Source organism: Ceratosolen solmsi, unplaced genomic scaffold (genome assembly GCF_000503995.2).
Source record: "Ceratosolen solmsi marchali unplaced genomic scaffold, CerSol_1.0 scaffold47, whole genome shotgun sequence".
Classification (NCBI taxonomy): Eukaryota; Metazoa; Arthropoda; class Insecta; order Hymenoptera; family Agaonidae; genus Ceratosolen; species Ceratosolen solmsi.
In genome coordinates this window covers 1534388-1560777 of record NW_011948419.1, presented here as the reverse complement: position 1 = coordinate 1560777, position 26390 = coordinate 1534388, and the positions used below count along the sequence as shown (strand labels likewise).

Below are 26390 nucleotides of genomic sequence, written 5' to 3'. Positions count from 1 at the left end.
TTGCAATTGGATGACAAGACACTGGGACAGAGTGCACAAATCTCTTCCTACTCACCAATTTGTATAGCCAATAGATAAAAAGTAATAAATGCAATGCAACGATACAACTAAGAATTATTATTTCATATTTCATAAATGGAAATATAAATGACAAGAAAAAAAATCATGACAATGTACAAAAAGCGTCCTCTTATCGATTTATGAAGTTCTAGAAAAATTTCGCACTGCTATAACAATAGGCCAAGTTTGCCACATTCTTAAATTTTTTTATTTTTTTATTTTTTATTTATAACTCCTCTCGACGTGTCAACAAAACCACTTTTTCTTTGCAAGACATTTACTGCTCTTAAACGGGCATAGTCGTCTTAATTTGTCGAAAAAATCAATGACGTTCCAGACATTAGTTGTCTGAATATTCATTAATTGTAGTAAAAACTAAAAAGTAAATTTATTACTGGTTTGTGTTAATGATTCTTCGATAGATCTATCATTAGTTTTTCGTCACAATGGTGAGTCCAAGCTATTTTCATTCTAGGACGTTATATGATATTGCTCTGTGTGAAAATTTTTATTTAAATAATTGATCAACTCTGCAGATATCTTGGGGCATTTTTATTATAATTTTATATTTCATACTTCTAAATATATATATATATATATATAGATATAGATATATATATATATATATATATATATATATATATATATATATATATATGTGCGTGTGTGTTTAGAAATATATTTAATAATGAATTGGCGAACATTCATCATTAAATTCAACGTATTTTTTCGAATGAAAAAGAATAAAACCTACTTTAAACACAAATAATCTTTACAATTATTAAGAAAATATGGCTTTAAGCAATTTTTTGGTGAAACAAACATCAGCATGACTTCTTTTTTTTTTGTTTTTTTTTTGTTTTTGTTTTTTGTTTTTGTTCTTTTTATAATAAACTAATAAAAAATTTTAATAAACACAAAGTTTAAAGGTACACAGTTGAGCTTATTAAGTGTTTTCCTCAATGTACAATTTCGACGAATCTTTGAACTTAAGAATCGATTTGTAAAACTTACAAAACAATACACAGTTGAGATCCTCGCACTGTTTCCATATAAATTTCATACACTTATGTAATAATAATTATCACTTATATACTTCCGTGACAGCGAGCTCGAAAGTTATCTAAGCAAATCGATGAAAAATCGTAAAATCTTGTACGATCTTATTTCTTACGTAGTGTGTTTACATGATACATATGTGTTTGCGTCTTTTATGTATTGGTGTAGAAACGAACGTTGTCAGGGTTCAAGTCCTTATTTCAATTTCTTTCGAAAATATACCGTATACAATATTTTACTTCACTTATAAATATATACAGTCGTGAATAACGAACCACGCACTTGGGACACATCATAAAATTTGACATGAAAAACCGAGCAGTGCGCGAAAATGTCTGCCATTGTAAATGGATAATAGATCTCTAACGTTTAGATAATTAAAAGTTTAGTTTTAAAAATTCAACACTTTTAAAAACCTAAGTATGCATTTTTATATATTAAATTTTTAAATCTGAACTTTTCGTGCATCATTATGTCATATTCTATTCTTTTCTTTTCTTTTCTTTTCTTTTTTTCTCTTTCTATTTATTTCGCATAAGAGTTCGATTCTCATTCTGCATATTATTCGTTAAATCTCGAGTCTTGCATAACTGGGTTTTGCTGCTTTTCTTGCCTCACCTTTTATCTAAGCGTAGAGATTAATACCCGATTTAATTAACGAATCATTTAAAGTAATCATTAGTTTGTTTGTTTGTTTTTTCTCTCAGTATTCTCCTGTCCTCATATAGTCACTCGCTATAGTTTGTAAATATGTACACTGTTTGAGTCGATAATCAAAGGTTACCAAATTTGATAATGGGGCACATTAGGGAGATCAAGCTGGCGAGGGGGGCTAGTCGGCGTAAACGATGAACTGCTGATTATCCACATCGGCAACCTCAACTTGAACAAATTGCGGCTGCTGTAGTTGGATTTGTTGCACTTGACGACCAATTGCATTTCGTGTTCTGAAAGTGAAATAATCATTTTTTAAAAATTGAGTTAGATCAACGACATCCAGGGCTATCCTTTATGATACAATGACTAATGGCTTGACATTAACGTACTAAGAAAATCAAAATTGTAAAATTACAGCAAATTTAAAATAATCCATAATAAACACAACGTTGCGTATCGCTAATACCCCATCAATAAGCATCAAAGTCTTTACTTATAACAATGCTCATTCAATGTTTTATTAAAAATATCAACAACACATCAAAGTTTGAAAGAATGATATTTTTCATTTAAGTTAGCGTTTTGGTAATGGATAACCCTGTTATTTTACAGTTATATGATAATAACATACTTGGCCTTTGCATGTGTTAATATGTGCGATTTCAAATTTGTCGACTGAGCAAACTTTTTGCTGCAGCCATCAAAGGGACATACATATGGTCTATCACCAGTGTGAATTCTTACATGAGTTCGTAAGTTGAAGTCCAAACTAAATCTCTTTCCACAACCTTCAAATGTACACTGGAATGGCTTTTCTCCAGTGTGAACCAATTGATGCCTTTTTAATTTAGAACTTTCGACAAAGGCTTTTCCACATTCGGCGCACACGTGAACTCTGCGAACATAACATTGACATTCATGATAATCGTGTATTTTCAATTACAAAATTCCCACTCGATCATTTATCACGGGCCTACTATATTACACTATATTTCTATCGATAATATTGCAATATTAAAATTAATTACTATTTATAAATTATTCAATGCTTCAAGGTCCATTCAATATTTGTACGAAGACATTGCAATTATTATGGATGAACTTGACAGAAGACAAAATTAATACGCTTTAACTTGTCTTGCAGTTTTTTTTTTGTGGATAAGCGCTCCCACGAACGACTTGAATGAAACATGGCGATTAACGATCGTATTTATTAAAAATTCCATGAAATATTTCGTAAGCTACTTATAAATGATGATTTATATATTTTCTTACATAGTTTAAGTATATTTATTATTTTTTTATTTTTTTTTTTTTTTTTCTGTCATAAATATAATAAAAATTGATTACGAACCTTGGACCGTGAGTGTGCAGGTGTTTGCGCATTGCACTATTATCTCTAAACATTTTTGTACAGCCCTTATGCGGACAGGCAATTGTACGCTCAACACCATCAATAATAGGTGGTTTGCGAACTTTCAGTTTGTGACCAGGTCTAGCAAATTCTGCTAGTTGTTTAGGATCTGATAGATCCAAACCTGGCATGCCGTCGGAAACAGAACTGCCAGAATGATTCAATTTCGACGTTGATTTACCAGTCATATATTCTGTGTAGTCTGGATCAGGCTCGGGGTTAGAGCCTTCATCTGGAACATCCACCAGGTGAGACGCTAATAGGACACTTCCTTTAACAGCAACAAACAAGCAAACCAAAACAAATACTACCGCAGTTTCATTTATGCAAGCTTATTTATTTATTTTATTTTATTGTTGTAACTCTTAATGGTGAATTTATATGAAAATAATTTTTGATTGGTAAGCGAGTTTATGCTTAAGATAGTTTGATCGAATTATTTCGTTCGAGTAACATTAATCAAGCTGCAATGCTCTTTTTCTATTCGCCTCATTTCATCTTTAATATTTAAGTAAATTTAATCAAAATTAATATTAAGGTATGAAAAGGTATTGACATACCTATCAAATACACAGAAATTTATATTCTATTTATTCATTAAGTAGTAGTAATGTAGATCCTAATAGATTACAAATTAAATTTGATCAAACTATCCTAAATTTATTGTCAATAATTTGTTCTGTTGAAAAGAAAGTATGCAAATAATTATTGAAAATTGAAAGTATGAAATTTTGAACATTTTTAAAAAATCTGTTTTTGTTAATTAATTATTTGTTTAAAAACATAATTCAGTTTAAGATTTCAGAATGAAATATTGAAAATTCATTTAAATACTTTCACGCTACTTTCCCTTTTTACTTTGTTTTATATTATCGCAACATTATCATTGCGATCGTGTGTGTTTGTGCGCGCGCGCGCATAACAATGCACGTATACATGGTGTGCGCATGTATGCATTGCGCGCACAGAACGTGCGCACATTCGATATAATACATAATTTAAATAAAAAAATTTTTTTTCAGATAAGGCATATTGAAATATCCGTAGGTAATATTGCATAATCATTTCAATAATGTAGGTAAGCGATACAATTTTTTTTAACCCATTTATCCCTTAGGAAAAATACGGCATATTTATAATGCTCATATTGCGGCCGAATCGTCAAACCATGGTATAATAAGAATGCAGGTTTATTTAATTAAAAGTAAATATGTGTCCTATTTTTTTAATTGCTGAAATAAGAGAAATGTAAAAAAAAATAGTAATAGGAAAAAAATTAAGTAATAAATTGGAAAGTGTAATAAAAAAAAAAGTAGTTTATATAAATATATACGTTGTTGGACAGAAATAGTTTCAAAAGCTACGAATAAAAGAGCGTTAGATTCGCCATAAATTACGGTACAATAGATTTCAAAGATTGCCGAAACCAAACTGAAAAACAGTCGGAATAAAATAAAAAGCGAATGAAATCGAAAATTTATAACAAAAAGCCTCGGGCAGGACGTGGCAACGTTGCGTTTGCGTTCTACCTTTAGCTACCACCACATTTCCAGTCAAGTATGTCTGCTAATGCCCCTTTTACATTATCGTTTAGGCTACAAGGCGAAAGGATAAACGAACGTATGTAAAAAGCTCGGAGTTAACGGTAGTACGTTGCAATTAATAAACCGTTTGCCCATCCCAATTGATAATTTACAGCTCGATTGCATAAGCCGTACGTATAATCGTACGTATAAACAAGATGTTTATAAAAGCGTAAGAGGGTCGGTCGTGGTTTTTCAGTCTGGCGGGACGCCATGACACATTCTCTTTACAGAAAATATGGCGACGACGACGTGCCGAGCGAAAGCTCCCCTCGACAGACCGAGAGAAGCCATTTTCAAAATATGGCTGCCCCCCTGAATATTGCAATGGCCGCGATCGCCTGCACAACACACGGGGCACACCGGATCAAAACAAACAAGCGCCGACTGTCAACGATGAAGCTCGCGTAGTCAACTCGTCCGACTCCTTTTTTCGCGATTAGAAACGTCGTCGTTGAAAAGAAAGCGTGGAAACGTGCGCGCAGATCGATGTCAACCGGAAGTGCGTGCACACGCGAGCGAACGAACGAACGAACGAACGAACGAACGAACGAACGAACGAACGAACGAACGAACGAACGAGCGAGCGAGCGAGCGAGCGAGCGCGCGCACGCCTGAACATTAAATAGGAATATGTTTTGTGCGTGCGTGCGCGCGCGAGAAAGCGATACATATATATATATATATATATAGAGATAGAGAGAGAGAGAGAGAGAGAGAGAGAGAGAGAGAGAAAGAGCAAGAAAGAGCAAGAGCACAGAGTTACGCGCACACACTCATCCACGCACGCACAGGGGCTATCGCACGTAATAATCGCTCGTTTGCGTAAAGCCAAAGAGCTTTCCGTTTGTCTATCGCCGCATTCCGGTCTCTCGCCCAACGCGGCGACGACCTCATCAACGATCCCAGCAAACACATCAAAGTTCCCGGATCGAGGCGTTCCACCCCCTTTCAAGACACCTCCTAAACACCAAACGCCGCCCCCGCATTCACCCACCACGTTCCTCGGCCCCGTGCCCACGACGGAACCGACGTTACAAATCCACAATATAACGTTCACAACGGCGCGAGCATTTCAGGGCTGAAAATCGCATCAGCTGCTTAGGCACTGTCGCTTTCGATTGACAGCTGCTGCTGTTTCTTCGTCTGAAAAACCACACACTTCCGACACACGGACGCACCACCAATTCGCGAACGTCTGCTAGCGCACGCGATATATAGCATAGGACAAGGAGGTTGGGAGCTGACGAGCGCCGGGCCCCAGCGCCCGGGCAGGGCCGTCACTCGTAGTCACTGTCAAATCGTCACTGCGACGGATGGCCCTCGTACCTGGAACCCTTGAGCCCGCTTAGCAGGTCAAAGGGAGAGAGGGGCCGTAAAGGGGAGGTCAGGGCTCACGCGGCCACGTCCTCGCGGTCCACGAGGTATCGCTTAACCTTTCTCTCGGTTTCCGGACGAGGCGGCCTCGAGGGCCGGGCATCTGAATCCAGATAAAGAGAGGAGAGAGAGAGATAGAGAGGCAAGTGGGAAGAACTCACCATCGTCGGTTCCTGATGCCCACATCGTCACCGAGAACTCCCCCTCGAGGGTCTTTATTTGCACCTGTTTCTGTTCCCATTTCCTCGCCTTCGTTTCGCTCGGCATCTCCGTGAATATCGCGTGTTCCTGCGGCCTGAAGCGCTGCGTCGCCGTCGAGCCCGCGCTCTTCCTCGCCTTCTTTTTCGTTATCGTCCTCGAGGGTCCCGGGCTCGACTCCACGTAGATGTCACTCTGGTCGGGCACCGGGATCTGGTCGTAGACACTGAGCGGGTCCCCGCCGACAATCTCCTCCTGCGTCTGGAGGATTATCTCTTCCTCGCGTCCCGCCTCGGGCAACGCTTGGAGGGTAATCATGGCCTGGTGGTGCTGATGATGCTGCTGGTGCTGTTGCACCTCCTCGTCCTCGGACTCGACGATCGTCGTCTCGACCGTCTCGCACGGTATCTCTACGGGTATCGACTCAATCTCCACTTCCTGGATGTCCGGCTGGATCTCGACCTCGGTTATCATATCCGAGGACGCCATATTAATGTCGCCTGCCGACGCCATGTTTGACTTGGCGCGAGGGCCCCACAAATATGGCTGCGCCTGCCTCAATATAATCGAGACCGCCAGCCGCAGCAGTGGCCGATTCTCTCTCTCTCTCTCTCTCTCTCTCCCTCTCTCTCTCTCTCCCCCTCCCTCTCTGACGGCCTCCTAGCACGCCGACAATGCGCGTGTGTTTGTGCGTTCGTGTCAATCGGGTTTGGTAGGGGGATGGTGGAGGTGGTGGTGGCGACGGCGGCGTCGGCGGCGGCGACACCGAGAGAGCGCGACAAAGACTTTCAAAATAACGTGGTGGCTCGCGCCGGGCTGCTGCCCGAGAGCGGCTCGAGAGAAAAGAAAGAGAGACGGAGAAGATAGGCCAAGATGGGGGGAAAAACATGCGAGCAGCGCCCCGTGGTGCATTTGACAAGTGAAGGGCGCATGCGCGAGGCACAACCGACGACTCGCCGATTTCGCACATTGCGACGGTACTTGTTGCTAATATGTTTAAAAGATTAATGCATTGTTGTTAGTAGCGCTGACAGGTATATTTGTGTGTGTGTGTGTGTGTGTGTGTGCGCGCGCGCGCGCGCAGCTGTCCTCGACGATTATGTTGATTAATTATGTGCAGGTTCGAGCGTCGAGTCGCCCTCGGGCTCTGCCAATGATTATTGTCAGCGTTGTCGATCCTCTCACGCTCTTGGCCGAAAAATTTAAATTTTCGTGAGCGTAAAGCCAGGTATTATTAATTTGTCGTCGGCGGTGCTCGGTCGGCGACTCGAAACTGTGCTTGTCGATTATTGTCGTAACGTTGGACCTCCAGTGCGTAGTACGTCGCTAACGGCACGTTAAGAAATCATCGTTTGCCTTTGCTGAATTAGAGTGAAAGATACCCTTTATCCATAAGAGGATAAAAGACGGTAAAGAAAAATTGTGATTGCTTTACTTATTGCATATGAGTTACCAATTTACTTATTATTTAATCAATCGTTCGCGTGTCTTATGTCCTTAGGTTTCAGGTCTATCCATTATGGAGGTGTACTATTTACTAATACGATTCTACGTTTATGTTCACAGGTCATGGATGACTTGGAGGAAATGCTAAAGCTGTATCCTGAAATGATTCTTATCTCGAGGTCACCGCCTACTTGGAAGGGACTTCTATCGATCAAAAATGGCTGCATAAACTGCGAAATGAAAGTTAAAGTGAAACTAGCAGCCCCGTCATTTCCACGACTCGATAATGCCTCGATACATTTTGGAGGAAGTATCGCATATTTGTTTGGCGCAAGATTCAAGAATCTGATAGATTCGATAATGAAAACGTCGGAATCTGTACCTTGTTTTTTTCAAGAATTAACAGAAATCATTGTATGCGTGTGTTGTATTTTAAAATTGTTCCTAAAATCATCGACATTTCATAACGATTGATCGTGATTTTTGTTCGACAGGAAAATCTTGTAAATGAAAATCAAGACAGGGAAAATTCCATTGGATCCATGGACACGACTGCTAGAGAAAAACTATTGAAAGAACTCGATAATGTCTTATCGGAATACTCGGTAAGATTTCAATGTAACGACAAATTTATTGTTCTAATTCGTCGCTGAAATTCATACGTTCGAACATGGTTTTATATAGTGCGTGGATTTTTCATCTACCAAAAATCTAAACGCCATTAAGCTCACTATGAACGATGTTTCGATAATTGTCAAGCCGGTGGTTAATTCGGTGGGTAAGCAGTCGTGGAAGATATGTTCCTCAGACCTACCCGAATTACCCGACTTTATTATCAATGAAAAGAAAAGTTGGTCGCTGAGAGAAATTGGAAATATGTTTCAAAAGCAAGTGGATATATTGGAAGATACTTGGGGGCAATTACGTAGGATCGACAAGTAATTCATAATTGCCATTCGATCGTTGTTTGCTAAAACTTTAGAGATACAAAATTGTACAAAATACGAAATTAGTTTAGTTATTGTTATGTTACAGATCCAGTCGAACCAAAACCGTATCATCTTTATCGTAGAATTTATTTATCACCATCGCTATCCTGTTTGATAACGATTAATCCACTGGATCCAACTGGATATCCAATGATAAAGTTGCTTGGAGTCCAAAATGAGGTCGATAAGTTTAGGAATTTAATACAAGACGAAGGCACTATTGACGTATATTATCAGTATTTTGTTTTTTAAAATTTCGCATTATTATTTGGCGTTGAAAAATATTAAAATGTCGATTATATTATAGAGCTGGGATATAGAATGCAGTGTATATGAAAATCTTTTAACTTTGTTAAAAATCGATGAATTTCCTGGGCGACCGAAGAGCCACGAGTCGATAGAAGAAGGTGTGGTTGGTGACGAAGAATGTTGTATATGCTTTTCAATGGAATTAGAAGATAATTCGCTGCCCGATGAAATTTGTAATAATGAAAAATGTAGACGTCATTTTCATTCCATCTGCTTATTTCAAGTATACGATCATGCACATTAAAATAATTATCGTAAAAATTATTTCCCCAAATTTTAACTCAAATCATTTTTTTTTTTAGTGGCTGCAAGAGCTCGTTACCAATAAAATAGTATTTAACAAAATTTTTGGTTCGTGTCCTAATTGTGGAGAGGAGGCATCTTGCAACATTCCATCTACATAATTTTATATGTTTATGCAAATGAAATGATAAAGTAATATTTATAATCAAGAGAAGCAACAGATTCATTTATAATCTTTGATGATGGTGAATTTTAAGTAACTTTTTACGGAACTAAAAGTTATCGTTGAAGTTAGCGTGAATGCCTGTGAAAATGCCTTAGTCCTAGATTTCGCGGTCAAAACACGAAGATATAAAATATCTGTATGATTAAGAATTATTAATTTAAAATTGTATAAGTAAATTCGAATAATTGTTAATTATAATTATATATAGAAAAAATAAGATACTGTATTATTATGTATTTATTGACTGTAATCGGATGAAAAAGATTATTGATGTTTATAAATATTTGTACATAAATGAAATGCACGTGCGAGCATTTTAATTAAAATTAAAAATAATCGCCTAATAGAAGACATAGATTTTCTAAAAGCATGTATATAAACAATTTTTACAAATTTAAATTTGCCTTTTATTTAACGAATATTCTTCAAACGTGTCGTTACAAACAAATTCAAACAAATTCTGAAGCATCATTTGAGTTGATTCGATTTAAAATTCAGAATTTTGGTCAATTTATTCATTGGCCTTTATTTACAATAACATTTTCTGATTATAAATTCGAAATTAAATTTGTGTTTAAGCTACAGTATTATCATTTTTTCGAATTACAAAACTGTTTAATGTTTTTTACATTTATAAATATTGATTCCTAATTAAATAAATACAAGTATTTTTAAGTTAATTTTTTAAATAATTTTATATTTTTGTATTGTCATTAAATATTATAATGTATGTATGTATTAATTTGTAATCTTGAATATTAAATGCATATAGCTCTATCAGTAATGTAATAATAATTTTACGTCAAGTTTAGAGTTCATTATTACTTTTCCAACATCTAATAATGTAATATTATTTTGCAAAAGATTAAAATAATAATATAAAATACGTTATGTAGGCCGGCAATTTATTAGTTACAATAATGCATCAATTTTTTATTTTTTTTATGGAGACTTAAATAAAAAAGATAGATACGAAGTTTGAGCAAATTGTAAAAAAATGCATTTTTCAATATATAAGAATATACAAGAATTATGAAATCCAAAGCAGAAAGACAACAATGTTAGTACCTAACTGTAGATAGCACAGGTTATATATATATATATATATATATATATGCATACGCGCGCGCGTGTGTGTGTGTTCGTGTGTGTTCGTGTGTATGCATAGGCACACAACTACACGTAGTTGTGAATAATTTTTCATTTTTTTACATATATATGATGTCAATAAAATTTGTTGTATTAAATGACTGTCTAGTTTTTTTTATTTTTATTATGCATATGTAATATAGTTTTAATTTCATAAAGATTTTATTCTATGGCTGTATATGTTTAAAAATTTTCAAACATGTAACAAATTTACATTTGATTGAATTTTGCTTGTAATATCGGAAACACTATGTCAAATAATTTTCTATTGACCTTTACTTATTTACATAGCAAAGAACTATTTGTTTGAAAAGCTAAATAATATCGCATGTTGAGTATGGATTAACAAAGTCAAAGATTATATAAAACGTGGCTACATATATTTGCGAAAGTAAAGAAAATTTAATAATAATATTAGTATTCCAATGATTTCATACTTTTATAAATGAAAAGTGAATGCAATGTAAAAAAAAAATATGGAAAATTCAATTGAAATAAACATAAATAATATAAATTTATATTTGCGTTTTAATCGAAAAATTGTTACTTTTCTTTATTGTACATTGAAACTTTAAGATTTTTTTTTTTTTGTAACAAATAATTATATTAAATAAATGATCGATTGGTTAATATAATATTTTGCATTTAAAGACTTAAATTGTTTAAATTTGACTAGATTAAAAAATTATACACAATTTAAATTAATTAATCAATATTGATTAATAGAAAATTGTAAAATTACTTATTATCTAAATACATGATAGTGACAAAAATCTTTCTTTTGTACAAAGTTTTCCATAATTTCGTTAAATTTTGTTGTTCCACAGATTAAAATTAATGTAGTCTCAGGTGAATAAGAATCAAGCGTTCTATCAATTATTTTTGAATTTATACGACTATTAACAATATTTAAGCCAGTAATATTTGCTGTACCTGAAAAAATCATTTATTTACTTAAATTTTGTTTAGCATTTTATAAAAATAATATATAATTGTCTAAGTATAACGAGACATCGTACTGCCTTGAGATAAATATAATGTGCATTCGAAATTCCAATAATCTGTTAAAATTCTTAATTCGTCTTTTAAAGGTACGTGCGATAAAAATCGAAATCCTAACATCATGTTAATTTTTGTGTCTTCTAGTTCATCCTTTACAATAGACGCAGCCAATGGATAAAAAGCAGCTATTCCAGATCCAATACTTAGCATAATAATATTTTTATAACTGAAAGATGTTTATGCTCTTAAAATAATGTATTTTCATCTTATGATATTCATTAGCATAGAAGCACCGCTTAACAGAGCTTAACGACTTAATTAATACCTATTTCTGCTATAATTAAAATTTCCATAAGGTCCTCTTATTAAAAGCTCATCGTTAATATTTAATTGTTTTACGTAAGTGCTTGCCTCGCCACTTGGATAAAGTTTAATTAACAGATTCATGCTTCTTCGATTCCAAGATATTGGAGTATATGGCTTTGTCGTGGTAAACAGTTTCATCATTATGTACTGACTTGGTAATAAAAAAATAACATCGTCTTTATTGTCTGAAAATTTATTTTTAACACAAGTGTGGTAGACTTGATGTTTTTAGTATAAGAAATACTACTTTTACCACAGAATTAATAAGTAAGGTATTACCTGACGCGCAATCAAGTTCAATGCAAATGGAATTTTCCGATCCCTCGACGATATTTTTAACTATAAATCTTTTGTATCGAACGAGTGACAAAAAGTTCTTAGCGGATCTTTTACTTTTATTGTACTTCTCCTCCTTCCATTCTTCCAACAATTTCTTGTGAACATCAAAAATGCAAGGATCACAGCCATTCCCACAGCAATCTTGCTCTAATGGTGTTGTGGGTCGATCATTAACGTTAACATCATCGAATGATGTCATCCTCCCATTAATCATCTTAACTTTAACATGTCGTATTTTAAGGAATCTAAACAAAATTTGTATTCTTAAATATATGTCATGGACAATATATTGGAAAAAACTTGTACAATACATTCCAAAGGTAACTGTATAATTGAAAGTTTCTTCTAGATATAATTACAAGCTCAGGCTGACACACTTCTCAAAGATATTGTAATTATGTCATCGGGTGTAAAAAGCATTTAGAAATTTGAAAATAATTTTTACGATGCAATCGATTGACGTACAAAAAATATTAACAAATCCATATGTTGTAAGTTCAAGCATTTTCAATGTTAAGTATTCATTGTGCATAAATATTTTTAACATTTATTTATTAAACGAACAATAATTGGAATATAAGCAAACATTAATTTTTCTAATTTCTTATATAATCTTTGCTATTTAACTGCCAAATTAATAGATAATATAAACATACCAGAAATGATTTTCTTAAGACTTAATTGCCTTTAAAACTTCTTTACAAAGTATATTTCAGCAACTTGTATTGTCAACAGTGTCACTTTGATTATAATCCTGATGCGGTTGCATCAACACAATCGGATATCAACAAAAGACAATAAATAGCTCATAACCAACCATATGCCTTGTACCATTTATTTTCATTTTTGAGAAATTTAATAATCACGATTCTTGTTTCTGATGACAATAAATTAAACAATTATTATTTACAAATAGTCGTGCGTAAAGGCAACTTTAAGCATTTAATTATCGAACAAACGAACAAATGAACATGATACGTAAGTGTTGGTTTTTATGCCGTGGTTTCCAGAAAAATCAACAAAAAAAAAGAAGAAAAAAAAGGAACAATAATTTATCTCTACACATATGTTCGACTACATTTCATTGCATACAGAGATTTTGCGTGTATAGATGAACGTACTCGATAAAATAAAAAAAGGTTTTCTTTTTCATTTTACCGCACGTCCAATAAGTCCCACGTAACCTTCCCATACTGATTCGATAGTGTTGGTGTCTCTTTTGTTATTATTTACAGAATTTGGTGCGTAGGCAGATTATAAATGCACTCGATTAATAGTGGAAAACAAAGAAAAAGAAAGAAAAGGACAATCATGTTTTAGCATAAGTTCGTTATATCATACCGATAATGCATTGTATCTAATGTTAAAATTGAATAATTGTGATAAATATAGAGAAACAAATTTTTTTTTTTCTGACGCAAGTGAAAGTATTGCGGATCGTTAGTATTGTGAACAAAGGCACTTGACTTCAAACTTGAAGCCACGTAATTATGTTCATAAAATTATTTCTGAATAGTAGCAGTGCGCGTTGAGCTGCAGTATCATCGCAAATAGATAAAACCTGCGATGTTGAGATGTTTTTGTGCTGATATCATTGAATGAAAGTAGCAAGTAGTTATTAACTTTATTCTGGACAGACTATACTTTTGAATTATAATTTTAGATTTATGATAAAAAGATATTTCATATTATAATTCATTATGGAAGCACCTATTCCTGGATGGAGGCGATTTACATATATGGAACCATTGGCATTTGCTTTATTTTTTGCCTTTTCTGTATCAGGTACTTTACGTATGATCTATCGTGCATATAATTTTCACTTATTTATATGAAGAAGAAACGTCACTTTTTAAATTTATTGTACACCAAGTTATGTCATCTTTAATAGAAAGAGCTGAAATTGGTCAATAGTATGATAATTTATTCATTTTACCGCCCATAAGTTTATTTTATTTATACAAATTTTCAAAATAGTTTTAATCATCTCTACTATTTCATCGACAATTATCATAATATAACTATATTTTTACTATATAATGAATTTTGATAAAGATATGCAATTTTATAATTATAGATAATTTATTATAATATTACATTGTACAAATATTATAGTTACGACATATATAATTACATCGCTGTGTATTAGTTAAATGTATAATTTATATAGCGCGCTACATAAATATTATACATTATTATAATTTATGTAACGTTGAGTCGACAAAAACGTTATCTATGTCTTACAGACAAGAACCTATCGTTTATCATTGAAAGTTAATTTTATTTAACTAATTAATATATTATCTATGCTGTAGTTATTATTAAAATCATTGTTTAATAAATAATATTGAAAAATTTGAGTGTTTTTTTTTTTGTTCTTGTATTATAAATAAGAATAATTTACAAATTTTTTCTGATAATATTTATGATCAATATTGTTTCATGCATATTAACACACACACTCCGATATATACATATATTATCTGAAAATTATTTTTAACCACTTTTAATTTAGCCAAATACAATAATACATATTAGGATAATTATATTTGAATTACTAAAACATTTTATTTTATTTTATATTTTATTTGCAGACAATGTAATGACTGACTTTATCGTGTATCGAATGTGTAAAAGTATGTCAAGCTTAAACAATAGCGAGTGTGATATTTTACACGAAAACAGCAGTAGCAAAGAAGCAATAATAGTAGAAAAATTAGTCCAACCGCATACAGGGCTTATTTTGGTATTAAAATCATGTATTGAAACAATATTTCCAACGATAATGTCCCTCTTTCTTGGTCCGTGGAGCGATAAAAATGGTAGAAAACCATTACTTATCTTTCCATTCACAGGTATTTAAATATACACGCAGACAAATAATTTGACATTAGAGAATTATTTTTTTTAATTATTATTTCCTTTTTTTAGTACAAAATCTGAAGATTATCACATTTTATATGTAACATGACGAAACAAATGTTATAAATAATCTAAAAATTATTATTTATTCAAGGTTTAATATTGTACTATGCAACAATTACTTGCCTTAGTAGCATCGATGTCAATATATATTGGCTTCTTTTATCTTCCATACCTTTCTCATTGTTGGGTGGATTTCCAGCAATTTTACTAACATTTTTTTGTTATACCACGGATATATCGAATAATCAAAACAGAGCTTGGCACTTGGCTTGTCTGGATACCACAATGTTTGCAGGACTTCTAGCAGGATTATTTGTGGGTCCAATGGTATTTAAGCAATACGGATATATAGCAGTTTTTTCACTATCTACGCTATTGTGCTTCTTGGCATTACTATACTCCATACTTTTTGTGAAAGAAACGATTGAAAATGATAATATGGTAAGTTTCATATATATATATATATATATATATAAATACATGGACATATTGTTCATTAATTATTATTTATTTAAAAAATTAACGCAAATGATAATAATTGAATCGTTAAATAGAAAAGTGAAAGATTTAAAAAATAAATAAATAAATTTTCTAATTATTTTTCAGCGTACATTAAGAAGTGTATTTGACATTTCCTTAGTCAAAGAATTATTCTGTGCCGTTACTAAACAACGAAACGGATTCGATAGATATTTAGTGTGGAGTTGCATTTCAGCCATTGCTTTACACATTGTAATAATAGAGGGTAATTCCTCTATTTCATTTCTTTTTGCCAGTTCCAAATTAGGCTGGAATATCACAGATTTTTCTATATATTCGGGGACTCATATTCTAATCTCTATAGTCGGAATGTTATTTCTGATTAAATTTATCGGTTCATTTTTAAGTAATTATTTTCCTGAACAAATATCTATTCATTCTTATATTCCATCGGTAATACTAAAGCGTGTCTTTACATACATTTTCAGGACTTCCCGATACTTTCATTATTGTTTTATCGTGTTTATCGAACAGTGCGGCCTGTTTAACAAAGGGTTTCGTTTATAAATCATGGCAAATGTATTTTTCATCGGGTATCGGAATGTTTAGTTCAACCGCTATTCCAATGATTAGAGCTATAATATCGAAATCAGTTCCCCCAAACGATGTAGGTAAGTTACATATAACACTACTAAATAACAATTATAATCACAATATCTATTTGTTTAATAACATCTGTTTTACATTGTATCGAAACAGGTAAAACATTCTCATTAACAACTACAATGGAGATGATAGTACCATTTGCAAGTACGCCTTTGTATATATTTATTTATACACGTACGTTGAGTCAATATCCTTGCCCAGTATGGTTTTTGTCTGCGGTACTGCCAATTGTAATTATAATGCTTGCAATTATTATTGAACATAGATGGAGAAAATTAAAAAATACCGAATATACTCCATTTATGAATAATTTTAATTGACAAGCATTTTTTATTTTTTTAATATTTTAAATATTTAAATTATATTTAAGTCTTTATAACGTACTCGCGATTTAAGAAAATCTCTTTTATCGATAGAAAATTATTTTAATTTCACAAGAATAATACATATCATATGTAGATGTCTTCAAACAATTAATTTTATTTGTCGTTGTGACATAGTAGGAACAATTTTCATAAATACTATTTCTAAAAAGCAATTTTATACTTAATTAAAAGCCTTTATAATATCTGTGATAAAACAAAAAAACAAAAAACAAAACGGAAAAAAAAATACTAAAAAAACTTTATACGATATTTTGATAATTTGGTGCTATATAAAATATTATACAAAGTATGCATATACATTTATAATGAATGAGCTTAAAATTTATTTAATATTTAACTTGTATTAAATTTTTATTATAAATTATAAAGTTATAATTCATCACGATAATCCACGTGATCGCCAGACTTGTAGTTCTTTTTTGAAAGAACTTCTACGAGACGTTTTGTAGTTTGATCCGTGGTTAAGACTTGATTATTTTTTCGTTTATTTTGGAATTGGGTCTTCAATTCTACATCACCAACATCTTCGATTATTGTTTGAAACATTTTTGTTTCAACTGGCCCAGGCGAATAATTCAAAACATTCACATTGGGATGTTCTTCTGCAAAAACCTGTTTAAAATTTTGAAAAAAAATCAGTTTAAAAGTAAGAACGATAACGCTAAGCTTTTAATAATACATTTACATTTAAAAATCTGACTTTGACGAATATATAAGTAAATTTAAAAGGAGATTATAATTGATAGACTTTGCCCGTTTACTTGTAAATAATCGCACAACATAATTATAATATCATAATTATATTATTTGTATAAGCATTGTTTAAATTCTTTTTTAAATACTGGTTAAATAAAATAAATATTATTTTGTTAAGTGATTTATTATTATTAACCTTAAAATACATTTCCCTCGCTGCTTTACCGCTGCAATAATACCCAAGAGATTTGAATGGCTGTATTCCACACAAAGAAGTAATGTTAATAACATGCTTTTTAATAGTTTCCTCTTGAAATAATTCCATGAAAATTCCATTTAATACAGCTGGGCCAAACACATTTAAATTGTAATACTCTGTCCAAAGATCATAATTAGTCATTTCGACTGTTGACTGCGAAACGTTTCCCACGGATCCTACATTGTGTACAATTACTACTTCGTTAAATTGATTTGCTTTCTTGCTGCCCAAAGAATTAACAATAATATCTAAAATGTAATGTCTTTAATATTACATAAATAATTTTTAATATTTATCAAAAATTGAGTATATATATTTTAACAAAATGAGCGATTTAATTATCATTCTAAATGTTACAATTATTTTGAAAATCAAAATCTAATTTTCATGTTCTTGAAATAATTTAAGATATAAATCGTCAATATTTCTATAATCTTTATGACCTATAATTTGTACAATGGACTTTTCATTTACTTGCGAGTGTTATTTGATAATCGAGGAGGAAGATTTCGAGAAAAAAGACGTGGATTTACTATGAATTGTATAAAATCCAGGTTCTTTGATTTCTCAGATTCTTCATTCAACCGAATGACCAATATGCTTCATTCAAGTTGTTCCAACATTATAATTACAACGTGAAATCGAACATTTGCACAAGCGATTATGTAAATGATAAGTTAAATTATTGTGAAATTAACAATAAATTTATATTAATCTGATTAGTTTATATTAAAATTTACCTTTTAACTCCTTTGCAGTAGCTTTGCTTAAATCTACACTTTCAACATTAACAGTTAAATGTTTTGATAATTGGTTGGATATTTCTTTTAAATTTTCTAAATTTCTAGCTAATAGAAGAACTTGCGAGTCAATTTCTAAAGTCGAAGCAAAAATTTCAGCAATTTTCCTACCAATACCTTGACTCGCTCCAGTTACCAATAAAAAAACTTTTCCTGAAAACATTTTACTAGTCATTTCTTCAATTATAATCCGTTATTATCTTTATTATCCAATGAGCTATCCAGTGATTTGTCTTCAATATCTTTGATTATTTGTTTCTGCTCATCTACAACCGCTTGTAATACATCTGCTTTTAGTAAATGAACTAGTTCGTTTGCAGTAAGGGCCTGAAAAAAGTTTATTTATATATATATATATATATATATATATATATATATGTGTATATTGATAAGAAAGAATACTATTATAATAAATTATAATAAAATAAGTTTTATTTACGATTATTACTTTTTTCTCATTAATGCGCTATTTCAATATATCATTTTATATTAAAATATTTTAATTATACCGTATTTTAGAAAAAGATAAAAATTAATTGGTATTTAGTACGGTATTGTGAAATAATTGCATAATTTTTAATTGTTTTATTGAAAAATTTATTGGAGTTTTTCAGAAGAACTTCAATATGAAGTTGTAATAATTTTAAATATATCCTATATTCATAAAATCGTCAAATTATTTTTATACTTGTAAATGCGGAGCAATGTGCCTGATAAGTGGATTAGTTGCAAGTTCTCGTTCTTCGGCTGTTTCAAGATTATGACCATTAGTGATTAGTCTAGCGATACAATCCTCTTTTGCACTACTCAGTGAATTAATAAGATCTTGCTTGGATGTACCACCTTGAATACTTTTCAATCTCGAATCTATTAAGATTATACATATATATATATATTTATTTATCATTTTTAACATTTTCTTAATTTTTATTACACATAATTATTAAAACGCTCAAGATATAAATTTTTCATCTTAACCACTCAAACATATTGACTTAATTTTAGTGGCTTAATATTAGTAATGGAGGATATATATGAATAAATTATCTCATCTGTTTTTTATTATTATTATAATAAAATGTCTTTAGTAAATGTTAAGGATTATCTCGTCAATTTTGTTCGCTGTATATTAAATTCCTTAGAGCTAAGAATTACTCTATTCTACAGTAACAAAATATATTATATTATTTTACATTAAACATTACATTTACATTTTAATGGTTATTCATTATAACCGATGAGGAAATAGTTTTTCACAATTTATGAAAATGCCACCTAGTTATAACAATGCTAAATAATTCTACTCTTGGTTCTATTATTTGTTAGAGTGAAAAATGGTTCTTATGAGAGTAAAGCATCAAATACACAACAAAAATTTCCTACGACTTATAATCTACAATTTTAATAATTTTCCTAATTGGATAACCGTGTCGCGGGCAGAGGATAACCTTCGACAAATCATTCGGTCTCTCCAAATATTCCGACGGAAAGTAACACTCACGAGGCGGAAAAAACTTACAAAGTCGCGCCAAATACTCCTCGGAATCAGGCAATTTTGTCAATTCTTGTAAATTCGACGCAGTTGAGACGAAGGAGTCCTCGAAACTACTACAAGACTCCGAGATTTTCTTCTCACCGCAAGTATCTGTACACGACCATGGATCGGTGACGGTTGACTTCATATTTCAATATATTTTTTGCAATTATCCCTTCTCGCATAAACACTTTTTGTCACCAATACGACAAGATCCTGTTTTTACATACGAGCGGCAAGAAGTCAGGATAAGCCCGATCGATGGCAGCGCAATGTCATCGATACCGCCGCGAGTGTCGTTATACATTCTCTTTTTTCTAATTTTTTCCCAAACCAAGGATAAATCGTTACTCCGAATTGTAAATATGGCGGCTTGTTCCAGCCAATCGAAAAGATTTCATTCACGGCGGCGCTCAATTCATTTGCTCAAACATACTTCTAATATACACTTTTCTTAAAATTAAAATTAAAATTCTATCGATTATACATTCATCATAATGTAAGCAAATGATGCAACGTTTTTTTTTTATCGTATAAATATATACAAATTATCGTATGAAAAGAATTGAATTACATGATTTTTCGACTATTCCTATGTAAATAAAACAACGCAATAGTTAATATTATCTGATAACTTGGACTGGACAATAATAAATATCTTCAAATTAATGATCATAATTTGTTGGATCGAAATTTCAATTTTGTCATAACCTTATGAAATATCGGCTGCTTCGATAAGATTTCCCATCCCAGGGGTGATGAATAAGTAGAATCGAGTGGGCCGACCTCGAGTTCCTCCAGCTGCTTATCTTCCCTTCGTAGTGGCTCAAGCTAAATTTCATCCACCACGTCCTTATTGGGAGCCAAAATTTTCATCCTACATTATTATTAAATGCGAGCAAGCATAGAGTGAAAATACAATGCTGAGGTAAATATTATTATTATTATTATTATTATTATTATTATTATTATATATACATACATTTGCATTTATATCGTAAAATTGGTTAATGGAATATAAATTTTAAACTTAAGATTAAATTTATCGAGAATTGCGACTAATCGATCGGGCTCTCATTATAGATACAAATTTTGTTAATTTTTATTGGCTAGCTGAAAATAAAATTTCATTAATTAATGAGCTTAATCTTTTTCTCTCTCTCTCTCTCTCTCTCTTTCTCTCTCTCTCTCTCTCTCTCTCTCTCTCTCTCTCTCCCTTCGATTTAAAATTAATTGAATATTCAAAGTCTATAGACAGTTTTATAAAATGTTTATCTAATGCAAATTTTCTTATTTTCTTATTTTTTATTTTTATATTAAACAATTTTTCTATTCGTTTAATAGTTTTTGTACTCACACCTTATTTATTATAATTATACAGCTTGGCTCGTTTTCTCTACCCACTGTAACATTAATTGCAAATTCTAGAGTAACTACGGATAAATAATATCCTCCGATACGTGATAAAATTTCTAATACAATTGACTCTTACTTTTTCCCTCATTACAATAATGTATTAGAAGATTCATTATGTATCGTCTAATCTAGCAAAAGAAAGTCCCCACGGATGTTTAATAATTGCTTAACGTATCACTAACACACGAAATAGACACTTTTTACAATTTGCAACTCCCTTCGCGCAAGGTCATCTCAAATCGCACTTATATTGCATTGGAATTGTTAATAATTATAAAATTAATAATATTCATTTATACAAATTTTCTATGATTTATAAATATATATGGAATTTTTCATTTACCTATTCATACTCTATAACCATTACACAGTGCATGAAACTTTAAAATTCATTCAATGATTTCTCATCACTGATTGCTAATTGATAAATTACAAAAGAATTTTCTTTATTTTCTTTCAAGTGTATAATGTTCTAATAATGAAACTGAGATTTTGGAAAAATTAAAGAGATTTTCGTATTGTGTAAAGGGGTTAATATCAATTATTGTTATAAAAATCCCACGAATTAAAAGTACCAATTCGTTCTCGTAAGCTACAACATTTATTTATACTACTTTACCTCTACGTTGCTCTTTGACTATTTATATTTTCATTTCTTCAACTATTTTACCATTTTGAAAATTTACTCGTATTTTTCACTTGAATATCGTAGCTAAATACAAATAATTTTATCCTGCCAATTGTACGTTAGACAGTAACTAACAACACGTATAAAGATTTTTAAGCTTCTTACAACTTATAAGATTTCATTACATTTTTGAGATCATGAATTTTGTATTGAAATACACGTTCCTGGAATTTAAAGCTTTAAAGTAATTTAAATTTCACAGGCCATTTTATTATCTTTTAATTTTTACAATGAAATTATTACCTAAGCAATTTACTCGATTATTTTAAATACGTTAATCTTGTAAAATTAATTAGAATATTTCAGCAATTTATTATTTAAGATAATTATCGATCAATATAATTCTGAAGATTAATTGTGTGCGTGTTTAATTCAAGGTACAATTGCACTCTATTAAATAAAATTATTTAACTATTCGGATAATTTTATATTACGATGTTAAAAATTAATTCGAATATAACATTTGTATCAACGTGCATGGTCATTCGTCGGTAAAAAAAAAAAAAAAAAAAAAAAAAAAAAAAAAAGTTTTAAAATTACTGTTGAATGTTTTATTTGTAATAATTGGCATATTTGGAAAATTCATTTGGAGAAAGCGTGAAAATTCTACTTGCAAACTTTTTTTTGTAAAATCGTTGTATCTATTAGGCGGAAAATTTTAACTTAAAGAAAACTGTATCGTAGGAATATTTGTAGGCCAATTTTTTTATTATCATGAATGGCAGAAGATATTTCCCAAGAATAATATAAGATAATAAGCAAGTTTTTTTTTCTTTAATTAACTTATAAATTTTTCATTTAAATGTCATAACCGAAACCGTAATTACTATTGTTTTTCATAAAACTAAGATCTTAGATCGGAATTCAATAGTATTATATATTTTTATTTAATCTAAATACGTATTTTTAATTATATTCTACAATTTATATTTGAATTGTCAATCATTTTCTAAAATTTATTATATAATGAAAATAATTTGTTTTTTTGTTTTGTTTTGTTTTGTTTTTTTTTTGTTTTTTTTTTTTGTTTTTTTGTTTTAACATGTCTGCGGCTATCGTGAAATAAGCGTCAGCAATAAGTTGATGCTGTTTTTTTTTTTTAATTTTAATAGTCCAATCTTTACAAATATTTATTTTAGCTAAAATTTAGTATTAATCGAGTTCATTAAAAAATAAAATTTTCCAAATAATAATTTAATATAATAGATAATAAATTCAATTAATGGCCAATTATATATAGAAGAATCTTATAAGTTTGTAGGAAGTTAAATGAAAAGTCTAAATAAATAACATTTGTCATCCATAAAATATTATATCGAAGAAAATATTTTTTTACTCGTGCGATTGTAAAAAATGTCCTTTGCTATTTTCCTTTTGATCGATCTCTTCAACTAATAATTCAAACTAATATTAGTAATCATCATTACTATTATTATTAATAATATAAATTGTTAAATAAATGCTGCCAAACAAACTAGCACTCAAGTTCAATTTCAATGCTATCTATGAAGCTTTCTTCGTGCTTTCCAAGCCGTCAATAAGTATTTAAAATATTGTATGTTTTGAAAATATTTGTATTGAATGGGTTATAAAGTAGTGTGTATAAAGTAGTAGTTATAAAGTAGTGTGGCAAATAATATTAAAAATAATATTATGAATTTTATTTTTGAAATTCTGTTGAAGCTTTTGTAACGTTTTTATACAAATGTTTGATTAGCTCATTCACATAATTATTACTAAATACTAAGGGAATTCCTGTTATTTTAAAGCAAAACTTATAGCTATTGTAAGCTTATACGAAATTATACTTTTGCAAATGCTACAGCCTATTATAATAATTATATATTGTATAAAAAATTGTGATAATAAGTAAATACAAACAAAAATATATGCTTACATTTTAAAGTGAAAGCAGAGTTTTAAATATTCATAGTTTTATTTATTTATGAAAAATAATGGTTCTAAATTAACTGATAATACAATGACAATTACAAAACATTAATCCACTTTGAAATGTAATTTCGTTTTTATTATTAAACAAAAAAAGAGAGATAGAGAGAGATAGAGAGAGAGAGAGAGTGTGTGAGAGAGAGAGAGAGAGAGAGAGAGAGAATAGAAATAAACAAAAATAATTAACAGTTAAATAGTTAAATAAATAAATATCAATTAATTCCGATGCGTTAAGTATTTCGGCGAAAATAGCTATACCAGTAAAAATATTTTTAATAGTACGAGACCAAGTGACCACCAAATTGAATAACATATTTGAAAATGCTGACTGTGTTAACCTTGAGTTCCAGTTGGTCATTTTTGTTGGAGCAACTCATCCGACTGGCAACAACCGTCTCCATAAATGCACATTCTTAACATTATCGACCAAATATATTTTTACGAATTCATATTGCTTTTATTTAAATGAGAGTCTATATATAAGTAAACACGTGAATGCCCAACTGACCTTATAACTTGTGTTAGAATCCTAAAATGTTTAAATCCCAATGTTTTTAAAACTAAGGTAGTTCCAAATTCATATATATATATATCTATTTTACTTATAATTATTATGGATAAAATACACATTTTGTTTCGTTTGAAACACGTTGGGATTAATTAAACGATCATATTACAATCATTATTCAATTTTACGAATTTTCGAGCTACGTTAATATAAATGACAAGTTATTTCAAAATTCTTCGATTTTGAAAATATATAATCGTAGGCAAAAAAAAAAAAAAATAACACGAGCAGTCAGTCACACAAGCGCACAAGCGCACAGGCGCACAGGCGCACAGGCGCACGTACACGCGACTGAGCATATAAGAGCATTCGACAAGTTTTGTATTCAAGGTGTATCGATTACATTTTCTTCTTGAAAATTTATTTGGCTATTGCACTCCGTTATTCAAATGCTTCGTTTAAAGGTTACGCGGAGACAAATTTATGCACGCTTCTGTAACATTTAAACTCGCTAATTTTGAGTCATTTTTTACATTATGTAATTCTTATTTACCTTGGTGGATTGATTTGTAATACGCGCTATCCTTCGGTATACTTGTATTTCAATAATATTTTAAAAATATAATAATTAGACACCTTGTAATGTGAAATTTTATTAAGAATGATATTAAGAAGTTATAAAAACAATGCACTTTCTAAAAGAATGGGTTAAAAAATTAAATAATTAAGATAAGCACTTTAAATTCAAATTCATGAAAATAAATTATATATTTCCCAAATTGTGATAAATTCTAATAGGTAAATATAGATTTTTCTCATACGTAAAATAGCGAAATAAAAAATATATATGTAGAGGCATTTTAATTTTATAATTTGATACAATGTTAATTACAAAATTGATATAGAGTTTCGCGCTTACGTTATATCGAGATGAAATAAATATATTTAATAAGTATTCATTGCATTTATAATCTTTATTCAAAATTATAATGTTTTATTTGAAATAAAGCATTAAAAATAACTTAAAATTGGCCAGATTTATAAATATATGTAAAATATTAAATTAACAAAAATTTAAATATCTATTTAAAAAGATTTCAATAACGGAATGATTTTGCAATATAATAACTCATATTATACAGAAAATTTAATAAAAAAAAAACAAAGAAAAAAGGATTTTTTGTTTACTTTGGATCGTCATGGTAATGAAAAAACGGTCCGACTAGTGACTGCTTATATTTTAAGATCTATTTATTCTAAATTTAAAGATTTTATTGATAAATAATATTGTCATTTGTTATGGCTGAAGCTATTTCATATTTTGCTGTTAAATGGAATAATACAATAGTTTCTAAAATACTACTAAAAATAGTGATTAAAATTCATTTATAAAGATTTAAACGTTATTTCATCTAAAATTATAAAAAATATTTTATATATTATATTATAGAAATGTCTTCTGTAGACAATTTCTAAATCTTTTAATAATGAATTTAAAACAAAAATTTATAATAACATCTTGAAAAATAGTTAATTTTATTATTTACCCGATTATACTATACTAATTTTATAATAGCATAGATTAAATTTATAATCCAGTAAATCATTAAACTTATTTTAAAAAGTTGCATTTTTTTTTTTTTTTTTTTTTTTTTTTTTATTTTA

At 30.5% G+C, this 26390-nt stretch overlaps 6 protein-coding genes across 11 annotated transcripts; 2 read left to right on the top strand and 4 right to left on the bottom strand.

Moving 5' to 3' along the window:
- Window positions 1-1611: 1611 nt before the first annotated feature.
- On the bottom strand, window positions 1612-6973 carry LOC105360521 (transcriptional repressor protein YY1). 3 transcript variants are annotated; one of them, XM_011497440.1, is made up of 4 exons: window positions 6312-6973; window positions 3131-3461; window positions 2521-2671; window positions 1612-2066 (listed from the first exon to the last, which is right to left on the bottom strand). In XM_011497440.1, exons 1-4 carry the CDS (start codon window positions 6859-6861, stop codon window positions 1998-2000), a joined length of 1101 nt encoding a protein of 366 aa, XP_011495742.1. In that variant the 5' UTR covers window positions 6862-6973; the 3' UTR covers window positions 1612-1997. The 3 variants fall into 3 exon arrangements, with proteins under 3 accessions (XP_011495742.1, XP_011495740.1, XP_011495741.1); XM_011497438.1 differs by having other exon boundaries at window positions 2408-2671; window positions 6312-6953; XM_011497439.1 differs by having other exon boundaries at window positions 2408-2671; window positions 3131-3422; window positions 6312-6952.
- A 145-nt stretch (window positions 6974-7118) lies between these two features.
- Fancl (E3 ubiquitin-protein ligase Fancl) lies at window positions 7119-9702 on the top strand. Of its 2 annotated transcripts, none has more exons than XM_011497437.1 (7): window positions 7119-7325; window positions 7915-8208; window positions 8289-8399; window positions 8479-8732; window positions 8813-9008; window positions 9091-9315; window positions 9395-9702. In XM_011497437.1, exons 2-7 carry the CDS (start codon window positions 7918-7920, stop codon window positions 9494-9496), a joined length of 1179 nt encoding a protein of 392 aa, XP_011495739.1. In that variant the 5' UTR covers window positions 7119-7325; window positions 7915-7917; the 3' UTR covers window positions 9497-9702. The 2 variants fall into 2 exon arrangements, with proteins under 2 accessions (XP_011495739.1, XP_011495738.1); XM_011497436.1 differs by lacking the exon at window positions 7119-7325 and adding an exon at window positions 7575-7757.
- Window positions 9703-11455: 1753 nt separating this feature from the next.
- Window positions 11456-13429, bottom strand: LOC105360518 (NADH-cytochrome b5 reductase-like). Of its 2 annotated transcripts, none has more exons than XM_011497434.1 (5): window positions 13074-13429; window positions 12358-12662; window positions 12038-12263; window positions 11718-11938; window positions 11456-11643 (listed from the first exon to the last, which is right to left on the bottom strand). In XM_011497434.1, exons 2-5 carry the CDS (start codon window positions 12629-12631, stop codon window positions 11456-11458), a joined length of 909 nt encoding a protein of 302 aa, XP_011495736.1. In that variant the 5' UTR covers window positions 12632-12662; window positions 13074-13429. The 2 variants fall into 2 exon arrangements, with proteins under 2 accessions (XP_011495736.1, XP_011495737.1); XM_011497435.1 differs by having other exon boundaries at window positions 11730-11938.
- A 111-nt stretch (window positions 13430-13540) lies between these two features.
- On the top strand, window positions 13541-16808 carry LOC105360766 (proton-coupled folate transporter). The gene is made up of 7 exons (XM_011497766.1): window positions 13541-13556; window positions 13653-14202; window positions 15012-15272; window positions 15434-15783; window positions 15949-16228; window positions 16311-16493; window positions 16582-16808. Exons 2-7 carry the CDS (start codon window positions 14118-14120, stop codon window positions 16806-16808), a joined length of 1386 nt encoding a protein of 461 aa, XP_011496068.1. The 5' UTR covers window positions 13541-13556; window positions 13653-14117.
- A 383-nt stretch (window positions 16809-17191) lies between these two features.
- Sptr (Sepiapterin reductase) lies at window positions 17192-18810 on the bottom strand. Its single transcript, XM_011497431.1, has 3 exons — window positions 18570-18810; window positions 17767-18077; window positions 17192-17486 (listed from the first exon to the last, which is right to left on the bottom strand). Exons 1-3 carry the CDS (start codon window positions 18802-18804, stop codon window positions 17244-17246), a joined length of 789 nt encoding a protein of 262 aa, XP_011495733.1. The 5' UTR covers window positions 18805-18810; the 3' UTR covers window positions 17192-17243.
- LOC105360517 (uncharacterized) lies at window positions 18794-20555 on the bottom strand. 2 transcript variants are annotated; one of them, XM_011497432.1, is made up of 3 exons: window positions 20131-20555; window positions 19318-19496; window positions 18794-18956 (listed from the first exon to the last, which is right to left on the bottom strand). In XM_011497432.1, exons 1-3 carry the CDS (start codon window positions 20309-20311, stop codon window positions 18813-18815), a joined length of 504 nt encoding a protein of 167 aa, XP_011495734.1. In that variant the 5' UTR covers window positions 20312-20555; the 3' UTR covers window positions 18794-18812. The 2 variants fall into 2 exon arrangements, with proteins under 2 accessions (XP_011495734.1, XP_011495735.1); XM_011497433.1 differs by having other exon boundaries at window positions 20149-20500.
- Window positions 20556-26390: the final 5835 nt, after the last annotated feature.

Excerpts from the sequence above, each read along its gene's own strand:
- LOC105360521 (XM_011497438.1), bottom strand. The coding sequence starts at position 6,861 with ATGGCGTCGGCAGGCGACATTAATATGGCGTCCTCGGATATGATAACC. Across the intron at positions 3,462-6,311 it reads GGCATCAGGAACCGACGATG|GAAGTGTCCTATTAGCGTCT; the intron begins GTGAGTTCTTCC and ends TTGCTGTTAAAG. Across the intron at positions 2,672-3,130 it reads CTGCACACTCACGGTCCAAG|AGTTCACGTGTGCGCCGAAT; the intron begins GTTCGTAATCAA and ends TTATGTTCGCAG.
- Fancl (XM_011497437.1), top strand. The coding sequence starts at position 7,918 with ATGGATGACTTGGAGGAAATGCTAAAGCTGTATCCTGAAATGATTCTT. Across the intron at positions 8,733-8,812 it reads CAATTACGTAGGATCGACAA|TTATTGTTATGTTACAGATC; the intron begins GTAATTCATAAT and ends AAATTAGTTTAG. Across the intron at positions 9,316-9,394 it reads ATTCCATCTGCTTATTTCAA|TGGCTGCAAGAGCTCGTTAC; the intron begins GTATACGATCAT and ends TTTTTTTTTTAG.
- LOC105360518 (XM_011497434.1), bottom strand. The coding sequence starts at position 12,631 with ATGATTAATGGGAGGATGACATCATTCGATGATGTTAACGTTAATGAT. Across the intron at positions 11,939-12,037 it reads TTTAATTATAGCAGAAATAG|TTATAAAAATATTATTATGC; the intron begins GTATTAATTAAG and ends AACATCTTTCAG. Across the intron at positions 11,644-11,717 it reads TCAAGGCAGTACGATGTCTC|GTACAGCAAATATTACTGGC; the intron begins GTTATACTTAGA and ends TGATTTTTTCAG.
- LOC105360766 (XM_011497766.1), top strand. The coding sequence starts at position 14,118 with ATGGAAGCACCTATTCCTGGATGGAGGCGATTTACATATATGGAACCA. Across the intron at positions 14,203-15,011 it reads TTTTGCCTTTTCTGTATCAG|ACAATGTAATGACTGACTTT; the intron begins GTACTTTACGTA and ends TTTTATTTGCAG. Across the intron at positions 15,784-15,948 it reads CGATTGAAAATGATAATATG|CGTACATTAAGAAGTGTATT; the intron begins GTAAGTTTCATA and ends ATTATTTTTCAG.
- Sptr (XM_011497431.1), bottom strand. The coding sequence starts at position 18,804 with ATGACTAGTAAAATGTTTTCAGGAAAAGTTTTTTTATTGGTAACTGGA. Across the intron at positions 18,078-18,569 it reads TACTGCAAAGGAGTTAAAAG|ATATTATTGTTAATTCTTTG; the intron begins GTAAATTTTAAT and ends ATTACATTTTAG. Across the intron at positions 17,487-17,766 it reads CGAGGGAAATGTATTTTAAG|GTTTTTGCAGAAGAACATCC; the intron begins GTTAATAATAAT and ends AATTTTAAACAG.
- LOC105360517 (XM_011497432.1), bottom strand. The coding sequence starts at position 20,311 with ATGAAGTCAACCGTCACCGATCCATGGTCGTGTACAGATACTTGCGGT. Across the intron at positions 19,497-20,130 it reads TTGTAAGTTTTTTCCGCCTC|ATTCGAGATTGAAAAGTATT; the intron begins GTGAGTGTTACT and ends TAATCTTAATAG. Across the intron at positions 18,957-19,317 it reads ACATTGCTCCGCATTTACAA|GCCCTTACTGCAAACGAACT; the intron begins GTATAAAAATAA and ends AACTTTTTTCAG.